Source organism: Synchiropus splendidus, chromosome 18 (assembly GCF_027744825.2).
Source record: "Synchiropus splendidus isolate RoL2022-P1 chromosome 18, RoL_Sspl_1.0, whole genome shotgun sequence".
Classification (NCBI taxonomy): Eukaryota; Metazoa; Chordata; class Actinopteri; order Syngnathiformes; family Callionymidae; genus Synchiropus; species Synchiropus splendidus.
The window spans coordinates 14359096-14378740 of NC_071351.1; the positions used below are offsets into that span (position 1 = coordinate 14359096).

At 43.9% G+C, this 19645-nt stretch overlaps 1 protein-coding gene across 3 annotated transcripts; it reads right to left on the bottom strand.

Moving 5' to 3' along the window:
- Positions 1 to 162: 162 nt before the first annotated feature.
- LOC128749274 (dynein axonemal heavy chain 12-like) lies at positions 163 to 18837 on the bottom strand. 3 transcript variants are annotated; one of them, XM_053848689.1, is made up of 73 exons: positions 18666 to 18837; positions 18449 to 18536; positions 18349 to 18375; positions 18094 to 18283; positions 17959 to 18022; positions 17720 to 17878; positions 17463 to 17658; positions 16410 to 16598; positions 16190 to 16343; positions 16035 to 16126; positions 15625 to 15803; positions 15416 to 15551; positions 15220 to 15345; positions 15019 to 15153; positions 14750 to 14943; positions 14453 to 14687; positions 14185 to 14370; positions 13917 to 14117; positions 13660 to 13854; positions 13466 to 13587; positions 13267 to 13402; positions 13043 to 13189; positions 12810 to 12929; positions 12576 to 12732; positions 12348 to 12520; positions 12129 to 12281; positions 11822 to 12061; positions 11507 to 11752; positions 11313 to 11432; positions 11141 to 11250; positions 10898 to 11081; positions 10696 to 10836; positions 10468 to 10551; positions 10219 to 10407; positions 10033 to 10152; positions 9775 to 9963; positions 9531 to 9685; positions 9323 to 9461; positions 9093 to 9259; positions 8779 to 9034; positions 8425 to 8721; positions 8190 to 8368; positions 7933 to 8125; positions 7709 to 7870; positions 7453 to 7647; positions 7251 to 7384; positions 7010 to 7172; positions 6858 to 6938; positions 6611 to 6787; positions 6412 to 6543; positions 6256 to 6345; positions 6047 to 6187; positions 5718 to 5959; positions 5487 to 5634; positions 5263 to 5408; positions 4990 to 5204; positions 4724 to 4916; positions 4472 to 4664; positions 4236 to 4408; positions 3654 to 3794; positions 3419 to 3577; positions 3052 to 3347; positions 2739 to 2992; positions 2541 to 2681; positions 2295 to 2432; positions 2001 to 2234; positions 1724 to 1912; positions 1518 to 1621; positions 1248 to 1452; positions 1042 to 1179; positions 869 to 960; positions 729 to 796; positions 163 to 653 (listed from the first exon to the last, which is right to left on the bottom strand). In XM_053848689.1, exons 1-73 carry the CDS (start codon positions 18785 to 18787, stop codon positions 460 to 462), a joined length of 11823 nt encoding a protein of 3940 aa, XP_053704664.1. In that variant the 5' UTR covers positions 18788 to 18837; the 3' UTR covers positions 163 to 459. The 3 variants fall into 3 exon arrangements, with proteins under 3 accessions (XP_053704664.1, XP_053704665.1, XP_053704666.1); XM_053848690.1 differs by lacking the exon at positions 15416 to 15551 and having other exon boundaries at positions 15699 to 15803; XM_053848691.1 differs by lacking the exons at positions 16410 to 16598; positions 17463 to 17658; positions 17720 to 17878; ... (3 more) ...; positions 18449 to 18536; positions 18666 to 18837 and having other exon boundaries at positions 16075 to 16126; positions 16190 to 16337.
- Between the last annotated feature and the right edge of the window lie 808 nt (positions 18838 to 19645).

Sequence of the window (19645 nt, forward strand, 5' to 3'; positions counted from 1 at the left end):
TGTGTTTACATACGAGAAGATCTGCGACACCTAGAGGCAGACTGGAGCACTTCTATATTGACCACTGATGCTGTATGACATACTGTGTGTATATGATCAAATTATCAGGACACTTTTATTGATTGAACAACGAATAAACGAATAAAATATACACTCAAAAATAATAATATAAAATTGTATTTGTGCACCACGACATCAATAAAAGAAGGAATGGTTACACTAGCTTTTTATACATAAAAATAAACCAGGGTGGTGAATCTTTCTTGACCAGAAAAAACAACCAGAAGTGCAAACGTCTATTTGGATTTTAAATGGATGTTTATGGATGAATCAGCGTTTGTTTCAATGTCCTCCAATACAATGGATTCATGGCTTTGTTATTGTTACACTGCATACAATTTAAGTCAGTGCTTCTTATTTACAAAGAGGCCGAAATGGAGCAGAGTTGAGTCCTGCTCCTCAATCATCAAGTTGAGAGAGCAAAGCAACGCCTCTCTTGATCCAGTGTTGAGGGGGTTGGCTCGTGGGCAACGTCAGTGAAATGATGTAGTTTGTGGAGTGGCCTGTCGTGGAGAGGGTGCCCTTCCTCTCGCTGGTCTTGTAGAGCGGACACATGTACAGCATCCGAGGTTGGTCACTGTTGATTTTCTGAGCTTGAATCAGAAGAAATAGTCAATTAATGAATATATTAAAAGATGTAAACAGGAGGATGAAGCACGCTGACTCACTGGGTTTAATCCAAATGATGGGCATCGTATCAAAAAGGATTTTTGGAAACTGCTCGCCAAGAACTCCACTGTTTAGACAAGTAAAATCAATAATGAGTCAAAGATACCAAAGAAAGGTAGAACATCAGAGTTGATCTCACCTTTTTTTGTCCCAACGTGCTCCATCCAGAAACAACCCGTTGGTGTAGACACCATCATCAGGACAAGAGTCAGAATCATCAAGAGGAAGAACCTGGGCGATGAAATTCCAAAAATAATCACAACGTTGAGTCAAGAAAAAAAAAAAAAATCAGTGTCATTTAACAAGCAGAACCTCAAAATCAAAGCTCAAGAGATCAATGGGGATCTGATATTTCCTGGCGTAGTTCTGCATCGCTCCAGTCAGAAAGGCCTGCGTGAAGAAGAAGCCCGACAACCAGAAAACGTTGGGCTTAGTGCTTTCAAACCAAACCTGAGACAAAGGTGAAGAAAGAAGATCAAATCCTTGCACTGATGACATCATTGGGCGTTAAAGGCTACCTGTAAAAACTTAAGTCTGAGAAGAAAGTCAGTGATGTAGCTCCCCAAAGGTTTGAGACTCGGATACGAGCGCTTGGCCCACCTCTCTGGAACTTTGCCTACGAGCAAAGAGCCAGCGATTGCTTCTAGCTCTGCGTCCATCACCACCAAACCCTTGATGGCCTTCAACAAGTTCTGCAGGCTAACACGCAGAGTGCTGGTCAGCCTTTAAAAAACACAAGACATTAAGGATCGTGGTAAAGATTTGGACTTCCATGTTGTGGGTCTTACGTGTTGTAGCGCTCCATTTCTTGAACTAGTACCGTATTCATACTCTCTTCGTAGAGTACGGGATACTTCTCAAGAGCTGCCTCGGTGTCAAAATTGGGAGGCAACTGTGAACAGAGGCTGTATTATACAGGCTAATATATCGGTACACTCTGGTTTTTGAAAGACTCGAGGGAGGAGACTACTTTTAATAAGCAGTCTGATTATACCTTTGTCAAGATGTCATTGGCGATGTCATAGAGGGCGCTGTCGCCCCCTGAACTTGATCCTCCTTTACTGCCACCTCCTTGAGTGAGAAGCAGTGAGTCAAATAACAATTTGGTTTGCTGAATATCTTTGGAAATATCTGCGTTCTCGTGCATCCCAAATACTTCAGGTAGCTGTGCAAGAGGGAGTCCCTAAGAGGGTGACAAAATAAGTTTTGGGGGTGACAATCTAAAAGATAGTTAAATGATGTGTCTGTATATCACATTTTAAAGTGGTTACCTTGATGAATTTCACATAATCGTCATAGGCAGATTTAGGAGGAGAGTAGTAGTCACCACTAGGTGAGAACATGTAGCGTGGTTTCTCAATGACATCCTGGTTGTAGAAGTTAGCCAGCATGGTTAGCAGCAGCCGTCGGTCCCAGTCATCTGTCACACGTCCTCCGTAGTTGCACTCTCCGGTTAGATAGCTTATGGCCTCAAAGGGAACTTCATCATATTCGTTGACAAACAACTGGAATGAAACATGACTAGATGAAGCCTTTCCTCTGACTTACCTTGTAAAAGAGTTTACCTGCAGTTGTCTGATACTGATCCGAAGGTCGGACTCATTGAAGCCGTAGGGGATATTCCAACCGAGGGGACCGAACTTCTTCCTCTCTTGAACAATAGCATGAAAAAAGCACAAGCCATACAGAAGCTTCTCCCAAATCTGCAATCAAAAATGAGATTGCACCTTACACTAGATGATCACGTTGACACAAAACGCTCACGACGAAGGGCGCAATTCGCTTCCTAATTTGTTTTTCTGTGAACTCACCAGTTCCTTGTCTGGGCAGTTGTTGAAAAAGTTTGGGTCAGACAAAGGATCTGTCACGTAAGACTGGAGCAAGTTAAGCCGAAGACCAGTGGGTGGTTCATTGGTCATCTTCACCCCATTCTGAAGGATGGTCACTGGAAACTGATGTCAGAAGATTTCAGTGCACAATGTTGTATATTTGCTGACTCAGACTATTACCTTGGGTGAAGGGTAGCTCGTGAGCCACAGACGGAAGTCCGGATGGCATGTTGTCGGGTTGAAATCTTCGCATATTTTCTCCAGCTTGGACATCCAGGAAACAGCCAAGTGGCAGTTCTGCAAACACACCCACGTTCCATCCTGCATGGCAGAGTTGATCATTTTGGCAGCAATGGGTCCTTGACCCTGGCCTAGAGAGATGGACTGGAACTTGGATTCGCCCATGCTCTTGTCAGTTGCAAACTTCAGCAAGCCTAAAGGAGATTTCACAGTATCTTAAATGAACAGAACTGTCAGACTCACAAGGACTTACTCGCCATAGGATCGGCTCCAGGGGACAACACGAACACAAGCGGGATGGTGGCATTGGAGTCCAGGTAGCTCTTGGTCAGGTCGAAAGGTGGCGGCTGCACAAACTTCTTCCCCAGCTTGATGGTGACATACTTGACCACAGCTGGGACTATTTTGTCAGGTCTGAGGCAGCGGACGATGATCATCTGCTGCAGTTCATTGAGCTTGGTGCACCACGGCGATGGCACAGGGGCGTTACAGGGGTCCTTGCTTTCATAAATGGGTCTGAAGTCTGCTGCATTCTTCATGAATGCTTCCCTACAGAATAAATTCGACACATGATTACTCCCAATAAAGTCTGTTCCCACATTCAGATGTCAAGTCTTTACTTGATTCCTTGCAATCCAGGGAGATCGCTTGCTCTACAAATCTCATCCCAGCTCTTTTCTTGGAGCCAGCTGGGGTCAGGGTTCGCAAGTGTGTTCTGCAGACCCACTCCTCCAGTCAGGAAAAACATCAAGTCACCATACTCAATGTCCTTTTTTGCTCTAAATTGAAGCAAAGAGTTGAGTTATCTCAATTCAAAAGATTCAAAAGACTAAGGTAATGGAAACAAGGGCTTACAGGAGCAGATTGCAGCAGAGCAGAAAGGAGAAAAGCAGTTTATCCTTCTCAAACAGAGAGCGGCAGACGTTGCTGTACAGGTTGTAGGTGAAGTGATCCGTCAATATCCGTAGCCTTTTATCCAGGTGCTTCGATTTTTTGCTGAAATCAAGGATGAAGATGAAGAAAACACCTTGCACGCATGGATGAATTGGGAGTAGACGTCAGAAAAAAATGGCATCAAAGAGAAACATCACCAGATAGCTGGGGGAGGAGGAATTTTTTAAATACTTTTTTCTGCTCATAGACTAAAGTCCCTTGCCTCCGGGGAGCAGTTCCATTAGTAACAAAGAGAGATGTTGGCTGCAATTCAACCTGCATGCTCCATTTATTGGAGGTGTGGCAGAGTAAATGGACAGGCAAATTGAAAACTACGAGTTTAAAGCTCAGAGGACATTTTGGGGGAAACTCTGAGCAAATCTAGGGCATTGTGTTTCTCATTCAAACTAAAGCAATCTGAGTTATAATCACAAGATGAACTGTGTGATTCATGATCAGGAAATGGTGAGCATGTGTAAGCAGTCATGCTCGCATGATTCTTACCTGTCTTGGATAGACTTGATGTAGAGGTTGACAAACCAAGTGAGAGAATACTGGTACATGGGATCAATGTTGGTGAGGTCGGCAATGGTGAAGAACAGAATGGATGAGTGGTTGGCAACTGATCTGTAGCCCTCTCTTGACTCAGCAATCTTGATCTCAGTTTTCTCTGCGATCTAAGGACAAGAATCCTCTTTGTTATATGCTTATATCGCGGTTACATGTGTTGCGCCACTTGCCTGCTGTTTTTGGCTGATCTCATTGGACATGATCTTGGCAGAGTCCAAGATCTGAATGGCGCTCTCATCTTCAAGGATGTTGCCCTCTGACGACTGAAGTGTCATCAAAATCTTGTCCTCGATTTCCTTCAGCTGCCGTTTGTTTTCCGCCGACTGCAAGATCAGAGCGTTTCTCTCCTCCTCCAGCTCTGGTCTGGCGTGACACAGGTGCTCAGCTGAACCGACAATGAAACCACACAACATTGGTGTTACCTTTCTTTTGCCACCACGATTCCCAGCAGCTGATCCTCCAAACCCTCTGGGGTGATCATGAAATTGAGCAAGGTGACTTTGGTCGCCAGTTCTGGTAGATAATGGGGGTTCCTCAGCTTGGTTGTAATGTAGAAGCGGAAATTGAAGGAGTACTCAATCACATTCTCCCCCAGCCGGATACACTCAACACCACCTTGAGGAGGGAATAAAACCATTCACTTGAAAGTACAAGAGAATCAAACCCCGCCTGACATTGCCATCCCTACCTTGTTTAAAAGTTTGCTTGAGCAGTAGAGGTTCCAGTGAAGGGTCCAGCTCCTCACCGACGTTTTCCAACAGCAAGGGTGTTCCGAACTGAATGGCATTCTCCAGAGTTCTCATGTAGTCCCCGTCAGTCAGTTTGATCACGTTCAAGTTGTTCTCCTTCTCTGAGTTCTTCACCCACTTGTTGGCCTGACCCTGAGGGTCAATCATCAGGGGCCTGGGGAGCAGACAGATCTGTTGAATGTTGAACTGTTTGTAATGAAAGGGATCCTCACCATCTACGTGAATTGCTGACAACAACGCCATTGTCCACAGAGAAAGAATCACTGGGAAGACCAGCAATGTTCCAAGCTCGGATTTTGATGGGATCTCCTAAAGTCTTGCTGAGCGAGAAGTCATCTGATGATGGGATGTTCTTGGACTACATTTACAGAGGGAAATACAATTTAAACATTCCACATTGGAGTGATTCGATGGATTTCTTTGTAAAGCGCTTTACTTGGCACAACTGAGTCCATGTCTTGGTGATGTCCTGTCTAAATCCTGCAGTGAAGGCACCTAGGTAGGAGATGACCCCAGCTGAGATCAGAACATCTCCAGTCAGGTTGTCATATGTGTTCTGCAGATCATCCGCTGCATTGGACCATCTAAGGACAACATTTAAAGTCAATTATTTGAACTACACTTACAGGTATTTGAACTATAATTTAAAGCCAGAAATTAGTCTGACCTGGTCTTCTCTCCACCCAGACCACCAATGAGCTTCTCAGCTCTCTCCAACTTCCTTGCACACATCTCCACCTGTTGCTCCAGCTGTGCCTTCTCCTCCGTTTTCTCCTGAAAGGTCTTCTCAAGAGCAGCCAGACGGTCCATGACCTCTTTTAGTTCTGCTCTTTTTTCCTCCAGAACGGCCATGGTGGCAGCCAGGGACTCCTCAGCCTCTGCAAGCTTCTCTTTTTTAGGAGCCACAACCTGTTGGGAACACAAGTGGTAAATGAAAGCAGATAAATGGAATTTAATGGAAAGAATGAAGGCGACAACAAGAAAAATAAACGTTACCTTTGCCACCCTGTCGTAAGACTCCATCGCTTTGATCCACTTGCAGAGTCCGGCAGCAGCGGAGGAGGCCTTAGCCACGATTGCAGGGTCGAAGTCTTCGTTAGTGATAAACTCACTTCGGATCTTTTGCATCACAGCGACCTTATATTAAGAGATGAGCATGGTTTGCCACTTGACTATCTTAATGGAAACACATTGTTGTGACTCACCGGAATATTATCTTTGTCATATTCTTTAAGATCTCTCAGAAAGTTCATATCACCCAGTAACTTCTTGCTTGGACCCCAGTAGTCCATGATCTGGAATCCAAAGAATAAGCTCAGAACTAGACAGATATTCAAAGACATTTTGGTTCAGAAAACAACCTTTTTTCCTGGCGTGTTTGGATCAGCGATCCTGTCCGGTTTGATTTCCTTCATGACGCAGACAGCTGACATCACCAGCTTCACACCAGCAGGGGGGTTTTTCATCGACTTCACAATTGTGACATCAGACGCCTGAAAAGGGGAACATTTCAACCCATTTTTCAATGATGATCCAAATACTTTTTTGGAAAGTGCTTACTGTCACAGTGTTTAAGGCAGCAAGAGCAGCCTCTAGAACCGGAATGGCCTCGGCCAAGTCACTTTCACATTCATTCTTCAGTGCTAAAGCCTCATTAGCTTTAACAGTTGCTGCCTCTTCATCGACCCGGACAATTTTACTTTTGGCTTCCACCTCCACTGACTCCACTTCAATCACCTAAAAATGCAATTAAATACATTTTTGTAATCTGTTTCATTCAACTCCAACATTTATTTTCACGTTTTACCTTCATCATATTGGTGTTCTCTACTTTAGCAATTTCCAGTTTGGGCTGCAAATCTATTAATTCCTTTTTCATCTCACCAACCTAAAACCATCCAGAGTGATAATGAGTTTTTTCATTTTCCACCCCTCGGAAAACAACGTTGAGGTTTGCACCTGTGATTCGGCAAAAGCCAGCTTGTCCAGGCCGTTGGTGTACCTCTGTTTCGCCTTTAACACTTCGTTCCTTTTCTCAGTGAGTAGCTGACGAAATGCTGCGATCAGCTCCAAATATGATGTAGGAGTCACGTAATTGTGTCGACCTAAATCGCTCAAGAATCTGGCAAAAATACATCCCACCACGTCACATCTGTTTGTCTGGAAAATTGACAATTCTAATCTTCATTGAAATACTGACTTTGCTGAAAGGTCTTTGGCAGTCGTGTGGAATGTTTTACAGATCAAAACAACTTCTTGTCTCTCATTGTCACCCATCTCCAGTGACTCCAGGAAAGAGTTGGCCACACGCTCGAGAGCCTCCTCAGGCCACGGCTTCAGGCACAGATAAAAAGAGAAGGCATCAACATCTGAAAAACGTGTCATAATTTATAGATTTTTACCTGGAACCAGTCAATGGTACAGCAGTTGATCAACGATGGGAACTGTCTCAAACGGTTTCTAAATGCATCTCCAATTGGACTGAAGGCCACAATGATGTGTAGGTTTTCTCTGCAGCGAGCCACAAAGTACGCAAATAGAGTCAACGGACTTAACTCCAAAGTCTTGTTCCCAGCCTGAGCAAGAGGACGTACGGCCTGCAAAGAGAGGTTTCATTCATATTCATGTCTCTCGATATGCATTTTGACGTATTTATACCTCCATAATCTCTTGTTTCTCATCGTTGGCAAACAGATTGGGCACTTCTCCGGTGTTCAAAACACTGTCCACGTCTTCCAGAAAAGCCTCGTCCTTAATCTGAGCATCAGTTAGCAAGAATACTGTTTTCTGACCTTTCACCCCAGCGTTTTTCAGCAGCATCTGTGTTATGAGGAACCACATGAAATCACTGTTTGAGCTTGAACACTCACCTTCACACCCACCTTAAGATCGTCTCTCCACTCCTGCATGCCATAGCTCTTTGAGATTTGAGGCTGAAATATTATCATGTGGGCCATGAACCCGGCCAAACGGGTGATGGACTGGCGGCCGCTGCCTCCTACCCCGACAAGAAGAGCATTGCCTCCAGGCTGCTTTAGCACACGGCTGATGCGTGACAGATGCTCCAGCACATAGCTACAAAATTATGAGAGAGACAGGTACAACAAAATAACATTTTTGGTAACAGTTTCCTACTTACCGGAATATCACAAGATACATCCGATTCCGTTGGGTTTGGTTGAATTCATCAAGACAACCTTCCACAATCTCAGCAAAACTGTCCATGGAAGGAATCTCCATGTACAAGCGTGCGTCGTCCTCAAGGTCAGGTTCCATGTAGTCACCGAACAGCAGACTGAGCAAGTCCTGCTCCACCAACTAAGACACATCTCACTCAGTTTTTAAACTAAACTCGCTGGAAATACATGACTTACTTTGTTTCCTTGTTTCAGGTGTTCGAACACTTGGTCAAATGACTCTTTGAAATGATCCTTCAGGATGCCTTGGATCAGCTCGTAGAGCCACGCTCGATCTTGGTCGTCCACGAGGCGGTCGTAATACACTCTGAAGACCTCGTGGACAAACAGCCGTATCATAGTGCGTTTGTTCTCCAGTGACTGCTTCTTCAAGAGTAAACAGCCTTGGATGACACGAGAGAAGTCTCTGAGGTTGAAAGTGTAGTGGGACTTTGCTGGAGTGGGAAGCAAGTTCTCCATCGCCTTCTTGTACACCTGTGGACGTCCAAGTGATTCAAATTTGGAAGCAGCAACAGGATCAAGAGGACTTACCTCCATAGTGGCCGTCACTATTTGGTTGCCCACGGTGAAATACTCAGGAGGGAATGCGTTATTTTTGAGATAGAAGGCCACCACGTTTGAAAAGATGCGAACCATTGTGTCATCACTGAAGGCGTTGATACTGACAATGTTGAAGTGACGCAGGAATCGAGATGTTACAGCGTTTCGTCCTCCACCAGGGGGACCCATAGCTGAGATGAGCTGGAGGTCCACCAGGGTGATTCTGGAGGTGTCCTTCAGGTCATACCTATCAGGACAAGTATTTTATGTCTCTAGCTTTTCTATCATTTCTAGTAGGTTCGTACCAGTTCCCATGGTCTATAAACTGTCGTAGCAGCTCCACAGGAGGCTGAGCTCCAAACTGCTCCAGAGCAGGCATGCTCATATCATCCACAAAGATGACACACTTCTTTCCCATCGGGGGACCAAAGACCCCTTTCCTTCTCTTATCCAACCAGGACATCATGATATTCTGTAAGAGGCAAATTATTGTATTAAATTGGGCAAACACATCTCCAATCTCATGCATTCCAACCTGCGTTTGGTTGGCGCTCGTTCTGGCTGAAAAGTTGATGAAGAAGGGCAAATAAAGCTCCCGGTCCAGGTGGTTCATCAACTTCTCCTTCACATACACTGACTTTCCCGTCCCAGTGGGGCCCACAAACAGTAGAGGTCTTGAAATGAAATCAAGTTTGACTGGCAATCCGGCTGAAAACTGACTTTGGTATCAAGACAATACTTACACTCCATATTTGAGACAAAGAGTCATCAAATAGGTGTAACGAACTGTGTCGATTGTCGGAACAATGATCTCCTGCACTTTAGTGTTCTTGTCTCCAAGGTCACTATCTGGAATTGCTTCATTCCAGTGAACCCATTTGAACCCTTTAGTTTTGAACTACACAAAACAACGTCATTGAAGTTAGCATTGTTGAAACATCTGCTACATTTTACGAATGAAAGTTGCATTGTAGAAGAGTAAGGTACCTCGAAGAAGTAGTCATATGCCATGCCTTTATCTTCCAACGGACATTCCCATTTGCCTACAATCTCTGGGATGGGATGACTTTCCGACTTTCCTGCCAGAGTCTCTTTTAAGAAATCACTGAAGTGCTCTCGGCTCTTCGCATCACAGCTTCCACCAATGGACCACACCAGTGAGAACGCAAATGCTGCCTATGATTTAAAAAAATTAATAAAGCATTTCTAGAATGCAGAAAATGTCTGTTTATTTTATTTTTTTACCATCATCCAAACACGTAAAGTTTTGGGATCAGGCTCTAATTCCAGAGGTTCAGTGAGAAGCATCTCGAAGAGTCGACACAGAGACGTCACTGTATTACTGGTCCCAGTAGGGACAACCTCCTGTGAACGAAAAACTTTCATTTACACACTTGTATCAATGCCTCCTGATGTCCAGGTGAAACTTACTCTGCAGTATTTACTCAACACCCTAAAAGCTGGCGGCAGTAGCCAGTGGAACAGTCCCATCAGCAGTTTGGGGTTCTCTCTTTTCCTGAGGATTTTGGGAAGCTTGTTTATCCAGGAGATCACCAGGGGCTCCCAGCCCAACTGAGATGGTTCCATATAGATCATACCACATCGACTGACGGTTGCTGGCTGCGAAGCGATAACACATTTTGTTGCTCAATCATTCAGCGAACAAAAAGAAGGACTTACCGAGGCCTGGGACAAATCCATGGCTTCAAAAATCAAGCTCATTTGATTGGACATTTGGATGATCTCTCCACTCATCAAGCATAGCTGGAAAAAATACAATTTGTGATGATGAGGGGCTCATGTTGGAATGCCCAGGCATGATCCATTTCCATGGCCAGAAGAGAGACTGCAGTCTGCAGTCCTGACTCCACCACCAGAGCACATCATAAATACAAAATGACTCTGTACCTTTTTGTTGTCATCCAGCACAGTGTTCATGCTCTCGATCCACAGAGTGTCAATAGGCCCATCGAACACAACCCATTTGCGGTCCGGAGTCTCAGATGAAGCAAACTCACGGAAAGTGTTCGCCACAATCCCATCTGTCCACTGATGTCAGAGACAAAGTCAGAATCTTCTTCTCATGAAAATGGCAGAGATGTTTGAGTACCTCATGGGACACCAGATCAAACTGCCCGAAGAGTTGCCCCATGGTGATGGACTTTGGATTCAAGGTCCTATAGACAATCTTCTCTTCCTCGCCGTATCCCTTGTCGTTCATTAGTGTCAGTGTATCGGCTAAGACATGCAGTACTTTTGTCTTTCCTGCAAATGGTTCTCCCACCAGCATGAACCTGTCATGTTCACAAATATATCATTTTAAAAACCGTAATGAAACTTAAGCATCACCAACCCGTGTCTGACGATCATCATTTCATATGTCTGGATCATCTTCTGCAAGAAGACGTCGGTGGCCTGGACATTATGGTTTCTGCAGCACTCTTCAGCGGCCTCCAAAAACAACTGTAGAAAAATATGTTGCATTATTAGAAGTCATGAGTATCATCCATGAATTCATATCTGACCCTGTAGTCTGCCTCAGGAAGTGTGATCCCAGGAAACAAGTCACTCGTGATTCCATTAAACAATGGAATGTCATGGGCGAGAAACTTTGGTTCGTTGACATCTTTGATGGATCTCAACAGCTATTCAAAAGGAGGAGCCAGAGTTGATCAAATATTCATTCAGTCCAGCTGTCAAATGAATAAATCTTGAGTACCAATATGTCTTCGTTCTCATCAGGGAAACTGAGCTTCAGGTTTCCGGCGGCCACAAGAACAGCTTTCACAGCCCGCATGCCGTAATCGTAGTGGAACTGGGACGACAGCTGCTCAGAACAAAGCCTGTAGGTCATCACGATCTTGACAGAGAGAGGCTTGGCGTTTAAGAAGCCGTACGAATACAGTGAGATCTCTGCGATCAATGCATAGTTAGGAACCATCATGGCGACAGTTCGGAACAGAACCTAAGGAGCGCAAAGGTATTTCAATTGAAATGGAAAAATAAAAACACATTTTTTTCATTTTAATTTTACCTTAAGATTGTCTGGAAGCTCTGATCGTCCTGCGTAGCCTGGATTCATCGTGATTGACACAAAACAGTTGGGGTTAAGCTTCAACATGGTGCCCTCAAAATCAAAGTAGTCTAACTTCAGCTCAATGGCTCTCTGGATGCAGAGGACCTGCTGCGCCACCACAGACAACACCTCAAGCTCGATGCGATTGAATTCATCAAAGCAGGCCCAGGCGCCAGATGAAGCCAGGCCTTTGAAGAACTGGAATGACGGTGGCAAGCTCAGTGTGACAGTGAGACACAAGTGCAGAGAATTCTGACCATCATACTTTGCCCATTGCCAGGTAATCCAACCCATCGGAGCAGTTGAAGACCACACACTGCACAGCCAGGGCTTTGGCAAGATCCTTGGTGGTTTCAGTCTTTCCAGTTCCAGCAGGACCCTCAGGAGCCCCCCCTAAATTCAGGTAAAACGCCCCAATCTTTAACAGAAACAATGGTTTTAATGTTAATTACCATGTGTTTTTAGGATTATCTTTCTGCGTTACCAGTGTTCTGTAGCATCTGTCCGTCAGGGGGGTGATGACCAAGCGTGGGGAGTTCCCCAGGTACTCATAGGCGTACTTCACGTCACAGTTAATGATGCGGACACGGACGTTATCGGTGGCCCAGTAATATCGGAGCTGTGCGAGCCACTGGAAGTCTGATTCTTTGGAAACACCTGATAAAAAAATGATTAGCTTCCCACCCGGCAGCACCTTTCAATCAGAACACACCTTTCTCAATGAGCTCCATGACAACGTCCCTGGCGTGAACGTCAATGGTGACCAGAGCTCCAAGAGTGGTTCGTGTTTGCTTGGCCAGTTTCCCTCTCACCAGTTCCACAATGTCATTCAGCTGGCTCTGTAGCTCATCATAGTACTTCTCTAAACCCTAGAGTTGATGCATGTTTTCACTGTTTTAATAATCTTTGATCTAGTTATTCCAAAAAATTGCGATCACGAACTTACACCCGGACCATATCTGATGGCTTCATGCACTTCTGTTGTCCAGTAAATCTGAGAGGTGCAGAGAACCACCTGCCCAGGCCACTCCTTCACCCACTGGCTTCTTTTAGTCTCAGCATAGGCCTGGAATTGAAAATTTGAGAAATACGCATGAAAAAAAATTGAGGTATGCACTGACTCTGCTTTTCTAATTTTTATTTAAAAGTTTGTGTCAGGTGCGTTTAAAGTGACCTCACCAATCTGGAACGCGCGATGACATCTCTGACGCTGCGCAGCATCAAGTCTTCCACCTGCACCAGCCACTTCTCCACGGCTCCCCTGGCTTCAGCTGTCGATATGAGGTCGATCAACGCCACACGCTCTCCCTCACTGCTATACATGGCCTGTAGAATGAACATTATATTAATTTGGGCATTGTTAGACACCCAAAATATGGATTACATTGGAAATCATTTCTTGCCTGGATATCCAGATTAGGAAGGAAGTCCAGTTTGGAAATACCCTCAAAACACTTTTTCAAATGGGGTTGTACTCGCAAAGGATCCTTGGTCTCCGACAGGATTTCCAACATCTCATCATTGGACAGGAAGAAGAACCTGGTGGTTTCGCCAAACAAGCATTAAATCATGTCTATGAATGCACAGTATGAATGTCTGTACCTTGGAAAGAAGAGACGCTTCTTTTCCAGATAAGCATTCAGACCTTTCATGATGACATCGAGGAGACCATTTGAGTGTTGCAGTTTATCTAACAAACCAGGCATCGCTGTTGCCTCCAGAATCTACATTGTGAAATCACTTATCAACAGTCCGTTCCTGACCAATTTTTATCGTGCTCTTTGACAAACAACAACCTGAGGGTCTTTGATACAGTGCTTCATGATCTCTTTCCAGTTCTTGTCCACAGTTTGAAAGAGTTTCCCCTCCTCTGGAATCTGCTGCATGATGTCCTGAGAGGAGAAGATGGGCTCCAGGTAGAGCCAGGAAGCCTGCATCTTCAGCCACTCATCAATTGTTTCTTGCATGTACAGGAAGCGTGCCTCCCACTCCTGCAGAGAAAAAACATTTGTCACTGTCTGCGTTCAAATTTTTCAACATGTCTTTAACTTACTCTGATTTCTGTTTCAAAGGGCTTGATGAAGGGAGAGCTCCTCATGGTTTGAGTCTTCACAATCTGGTCATCGAGCATGGTCTGGATCTCATCCACTGCTGTCAGGATTGACACTCCGGTTTCTCGATAGGGTTGGTGGTGGAAGGATACGCCATTCCAAACAGTTAGCATCACCTGCATTGCCTTCTCCAGTGAAAACTCCTGACAAATACAACACCAAAAAGTCGTAAAAAAAAAAGCAGCGTGTTAAAGAATGAGTGACCCTTACTTTAGTTGCCGCGGCACTGATGGACTCTAATGGCTCTAAATAAGACGTCAGATTCTTTTGTAGAACTGAGCGTAGTGTGGTGCTTTCATCTGGCGTCAGGTCAAAGCCCACAATTTGGGACATTTTTTCCCAATGACGTGGTCTCATTCCTTGATTGCACAGGATGCACACAACTGGGATGTATTCCTACAAATAGAAAGTAACACACAATTAAGTACAGAATGGTTTTAAGCAAGCACATCTGACAATAAATCCATTAAAGCAGCACCTTAAACGCCTTTATCTGCTCCATGACAGTGGTGCACAACTCCATGGTGGGACTCAGCTTCTTGCTTTTCACCTCATCAGGCTGTGGCTTTGGTGTCTTCGGATTCTTCTCTCCCTCTGGCGGCCATGGTTTCAGTTGAAAAAACTTCATCATCTTAAACATTTCTCGGAAAAATTCATCCACTTTTCCCGCCATGCTTTCGCCGTCCAGTTCGTCAAAGGACCCGTCCATCCATCTATGCAAAAAACAAGAGTCATGTTTAGTGAAACAACTCACGACCGTTTGAAATTGGACCACCTTTTCTCAGTCGCCTGCCAGTTCAGGATAAATCCAAAAAGCTTTTGATAGGGCTCGATGGTTTCTTTGATGACTTGAGTTTCTGGGTAGAACGTTTGCTCAAATTCATAAAACTCCTCTTCCTTGTTGATGTAGATGATTTCCTCGTCAGCCTCCAGGACAGTTTTCTGAAAGGTTGTGACTTCGGCCATGTACTATCAGTAAGGGACAAGTCTTCAATTAGTCAAGTGGAGGGGAAGACTGATAAAAACTATCTTGGGGGAAAATACCTGCTTCATCAAAGACAGTTCAGAACAGTAAGGCAACACTTCAATGCTCTCTCCTAGCTTCGCTAAATGGGCGACGAACGCCTGCCTCCTTTCGATTAGATCCTTCTTCCCTTTCTCTTTGGCCCTCTGCACCACCTGTTCAACACAGATCATTACACATGAAACAACGTCCATTGCCGTTTCACAACCAGGAACACTCACCTCCATGTTACAGTCAAAAATATCGGGCATTTTCAGAGGCCAGAGGAACACTGTAGAATTCAGCTTCAGATCTGTTGAATCCATGATGTGGAAGTCGAGTAGATAGATTGCTCGGTATGACGCGTCCTGTCGGAACACAAGATGCAGACAGTGATACTTGCATGCACATTTAAAATGCTAAAAGGTCAAAGTTTACCGTTAGTTTTTCCTTGAGCAAAGCGATCGTTTGTGTTTTGGTGCGTTCAGTGTAACCAATCAGTTCGATTATGTCGTCCGTATTTTCTGGTACCTTCAAAGCTGTCTCTCGGATGGTTTCGAATTCAGAGCAGATACTTTTAACAATAAATAAACATCTTTTTGATTTATATGGAATGGAAATAAAAGTCTTTAGGATCTGCAACGTACTGTAAATTCATCTTGCGGTGGTTGCACATCATTTCATTGAGAAGTTCTCCAGCAAAGTACTTTGCCTTGTTTACCAGACTTTGCTTCAGCTCCTCGCAGTTCAGATGCACCATGGTGTAGTTGAGTTGGTCTGGACGGTCCAGTATCTTCTTTGACAGGGCACAGAACTTTTCCACCCGCTGCAAAGGACATTAATATTATGGATGGATGATGGATCGATCCGTCGATGGAAGGATGGATGGATGGATTGACCGATGGATTTGACTGATAGATTGATCTGTGAATGGATGAATGGACTGACGGATGGATGGATTGGAGGATGGATGGATTGGTTGATGGAGGGATGATGGGTCAAAGGGATGGATAAATGGATCGCTCTGTCGATGGATGCATGGACTGATAGAGGGTACCTCGATATATTCATCAAATGAGTGCTCTTCTTCAACAAACTTTTTGACTTGTGCTTCTGCAGTTCCATCGACCAGCCATTTGTACTTTTTAACTGCAAGACACATCAGAATTATCTTGTGTGCTCATACATACTTTTCCAAAATATGATTCATACCATAATTTTGGAAATGCTTATTCGGTTTCTCCAGATTCTTGCGTACGATTCTCTGCACAGTGTTTGTTGCCCGGGCCAGGATGTGATCGGCAACCTTGGCGTCGACGTACATGATTGTTGCCGGGGCCAGCCATGACTGAACTGTCTGTACCGTCTGTCGGTTGCCATGATGGGTCAGTTAGCATCTAATCATCATCTTAACTATATGTAATAACCGTACCTGCAGAGTGTTGGTGATGGCACTGCGAATTTCAAAAACAGCTGCCTCCAGCTCTTGCAGGGTCGGACAAATGTTCATCACCTCTTCCTTGAAAGTCAAAGCCATGTGGTACAGGGGCGAACAGCAGTCACCACAGGATTGGAACAAGCTGACAAACTCGTCTATGTTTTTCTCAAGAAGCGATTTTAGCTAAAATTGAAACAAACACAAGTCAGTCAATCCACTCCATTAGTAAACTTCCGAAGGTGTCCATTCTGGAGCAAGTTTTCAGAGTGTATATCGTAGGGAGGAAATGTCGGACCCAATGGGGAGTAGGTGAAATACAAAACTTTTGAATGCTCTGCTGTAATTATAATCCTGGTTGAATTGTTTCCAAAGCACTAGTTTGCGAGTGAGTAGTTCTGCACGTTTCCACAAAGCTTAAGGGCCAAACGGAGCAATACCACTGGAAACAACAGTGGCAGTGTTGCTGTTACTACCCGATATGTCGCTCAAATGAGACACAAAGAAGACATAACAATGGTGGAAAGTCCGATGTTTAACTGACCACTGCCTTCTATAATGCTGCCTCTGTTTTCCTCTTTTGTGCAAGAGGCACTTTATCAATACTTCTTCCACAGTCACTCAGTATTTTGGAGTTTGTCGTTGTCATAAACCTTTGACGAAAAGAATGCATGACAGTACAATTTCGTACATAAAGGGAGCATAAATGCGCCATCAGAATGATTCTACTCTCACTGTGCTTTGGTAGAGAATGAAATGACAAGGACCTGGGGTGAAAATGAGTTATCTCCGCAAGTTTCTGGACATCTTCAAGCTCGGCTAAGGGCCTTGGACATCTGGAAAGGAAGCAGACCCAGGAGGCCCTGAAAAGAATATGCCCTAAATACTCCACAAAGAGAGCTTGAAGATGTACCACTAGAATGCAGCATCCACAACCTCAGAAGAAGTGGACCAGCAAGAACAAGAGTCCCTCAGATCATTGGTCAAACTTTGTGAATAAGAAAATGATCTTCTTAACTTAACCATTGTCTTTAACAGTTTCAGTCTCACCTGATTAGAGAGAAGAGTCGATGCACAATTGTAGAAGGCCTCTATTTGAACTTCAGGTACTCCATTCAACGTTTCCTTGCTTGTCAGCGAGTGAATAACCTTTGGAAACCAGGTGTGCATAATATGCTCCTCCTCCTTTTTACAGTCCTTTTTGATTTTATTAAGAAGATCGATACAGTCGAAAGGCCCTGAAACTCTAGACCGCAAAATTTAATAGCAATGATGACAGCAATTCAGCTATATTGGTATGAGCTCACCTGTAGTGCGAAAAGTTGACCAGCAGCAAGGACGAGAAGGTTGAGTGACAGATATCCAGCAGCGTCAGCATGACTGGATGAAGGATGTGCAGATACTTTTCGGTTGCTTTTCTACCCTTGATGAAGCTATCGTACCGGGCTTGAGAGAAAAAAAGAATTCTAAAAAAAAGTTTAAAAAAAGAGTCATATCATATGTAATATGTTAATATGTTTTGGGGGGGGGTTTGCCTGTGTCTTACTTTAGTTCTTTCGAAAGTCTGAAATCAGAGTCACTCAGTTCCGGGTCATTTAGTATTGTGTCCACTAAACAAAGGAGGAAAGGGCTCTTCAGAATACACCACTCTGTAATCCACACCAGACTAACTTGTTGATACCTGTGTTCTTCTTGATCACATCAAGGAAGTTTTTGCTGACCTCTGTGCAGAGGTGATCCAGGATTGCATTTTTCATTGGACTGTCTTTCAGCTTTGTAGGAAGGCTGGTCACGATGGAGTTCAGCCAGTGCTGGGGGATCGGCGGAAGCGGACGACGCTCTACAAACTTCTTCAAGCTCATGTAGTTCATCTGCAATGGGAGCCATAATCGAGTTCACAGCTACATTTTTCAGATCGAGAAATCGATATGCAAACCTTTCGCTTTCTTCTCTCGCTCAACATCTGTAAAGAAAAGGGTTTCAGGCATTATTTTAGTGTAGTTGAGTTTGGTAAGAAGACATGAGAAAAGTCATACAGTGTGAGGGAACTGGGGCTCAGGGGACAGGCCACGCACGCCTTCCATCTCAATGGTCTGGTCATAGTTAGCCGACGCCTTGGAGGCACTGGAACATAAAAATAATTTTAAAATAGTAATACAAGTTGCAAGACCCTTTGTATCAGCTCAAAGAAATGAATAAAGAATATTAATTATTTTTGGCCGTTCATAATTAAATCTGGCTCATTCATTTAACCGTGTATTGTGAAGCTCCTTTAGCTCCTCTTGACTTCGCCTCGGCTTCTTAAGCCTCTGCTGCCTCTCATCCATTTCTGCCCCCAGGTTTGCCACTCGTTCGCATTGCTCCACCTGTGACATGGCAGCAGGTTATTTTCTAAGACAACAAAAGCGTAAAACAAGTGCAAAAAACGAACACAAAACTAAAAAGCATCTGTGTTCTCAACAGACCTTCGGACTCTTTTATAGTCTTTGATGGGATGGGAGTGGATCAGACACAGCAGAAAGGAAACAATCCAATGAAGAAATGACCAAATAAAGACAAAAATCAAACACACAGGTCAAGATCAAGATGATCAAAGGGGCAAATAAATTCATTAATTTGGAGACCACATTAGTTCTAAACAATGGTTCAATCTTGGATTGGAGGTGATCTTTGCATTCAGCTTTTCTGTGTGTCATGGTTAGAACATATATTGTAGGTGGTCTAGTTTTTGTTGAATGTTACTTTGTATTACATTTTGTTTTGAGCCATCTATAGGTATTTAATGCTCTTGCAGGCTACATAAAATTACTGGATTCATTCTCCTTGCCTTGAGTTTGACGTGTAATATTATTACATTATTATTATTACAGAAAGGATGGACGAAAATTTTGATAGAGAAAATCATTTTTTCTTGTGTGATGAATAAATCAGAAGGCAGTCCATTTCAATTCACTCCATTTCCTGTGTCTAGCCATCTCAAATTGTGACCAAAATATGAATAATGGAAAAATAATAATTTGTTGCCCCAGAATGCAAATAAAATTGTTATTACCGGTTTTTGTCTCAAGAAATTATTTTCATTATGAAGTACACCATCAAAAGGCTAGCTCAGCTCCACTTCCTGGGTCCAGAACGCGACCAAAATGTCCTCAGTCTTCTTCATTACTAAAGCTTCCTGAAAAGTTAATCCTCATATATAATTTACTTTTCATGTCATTTTGCTAAATATGTCA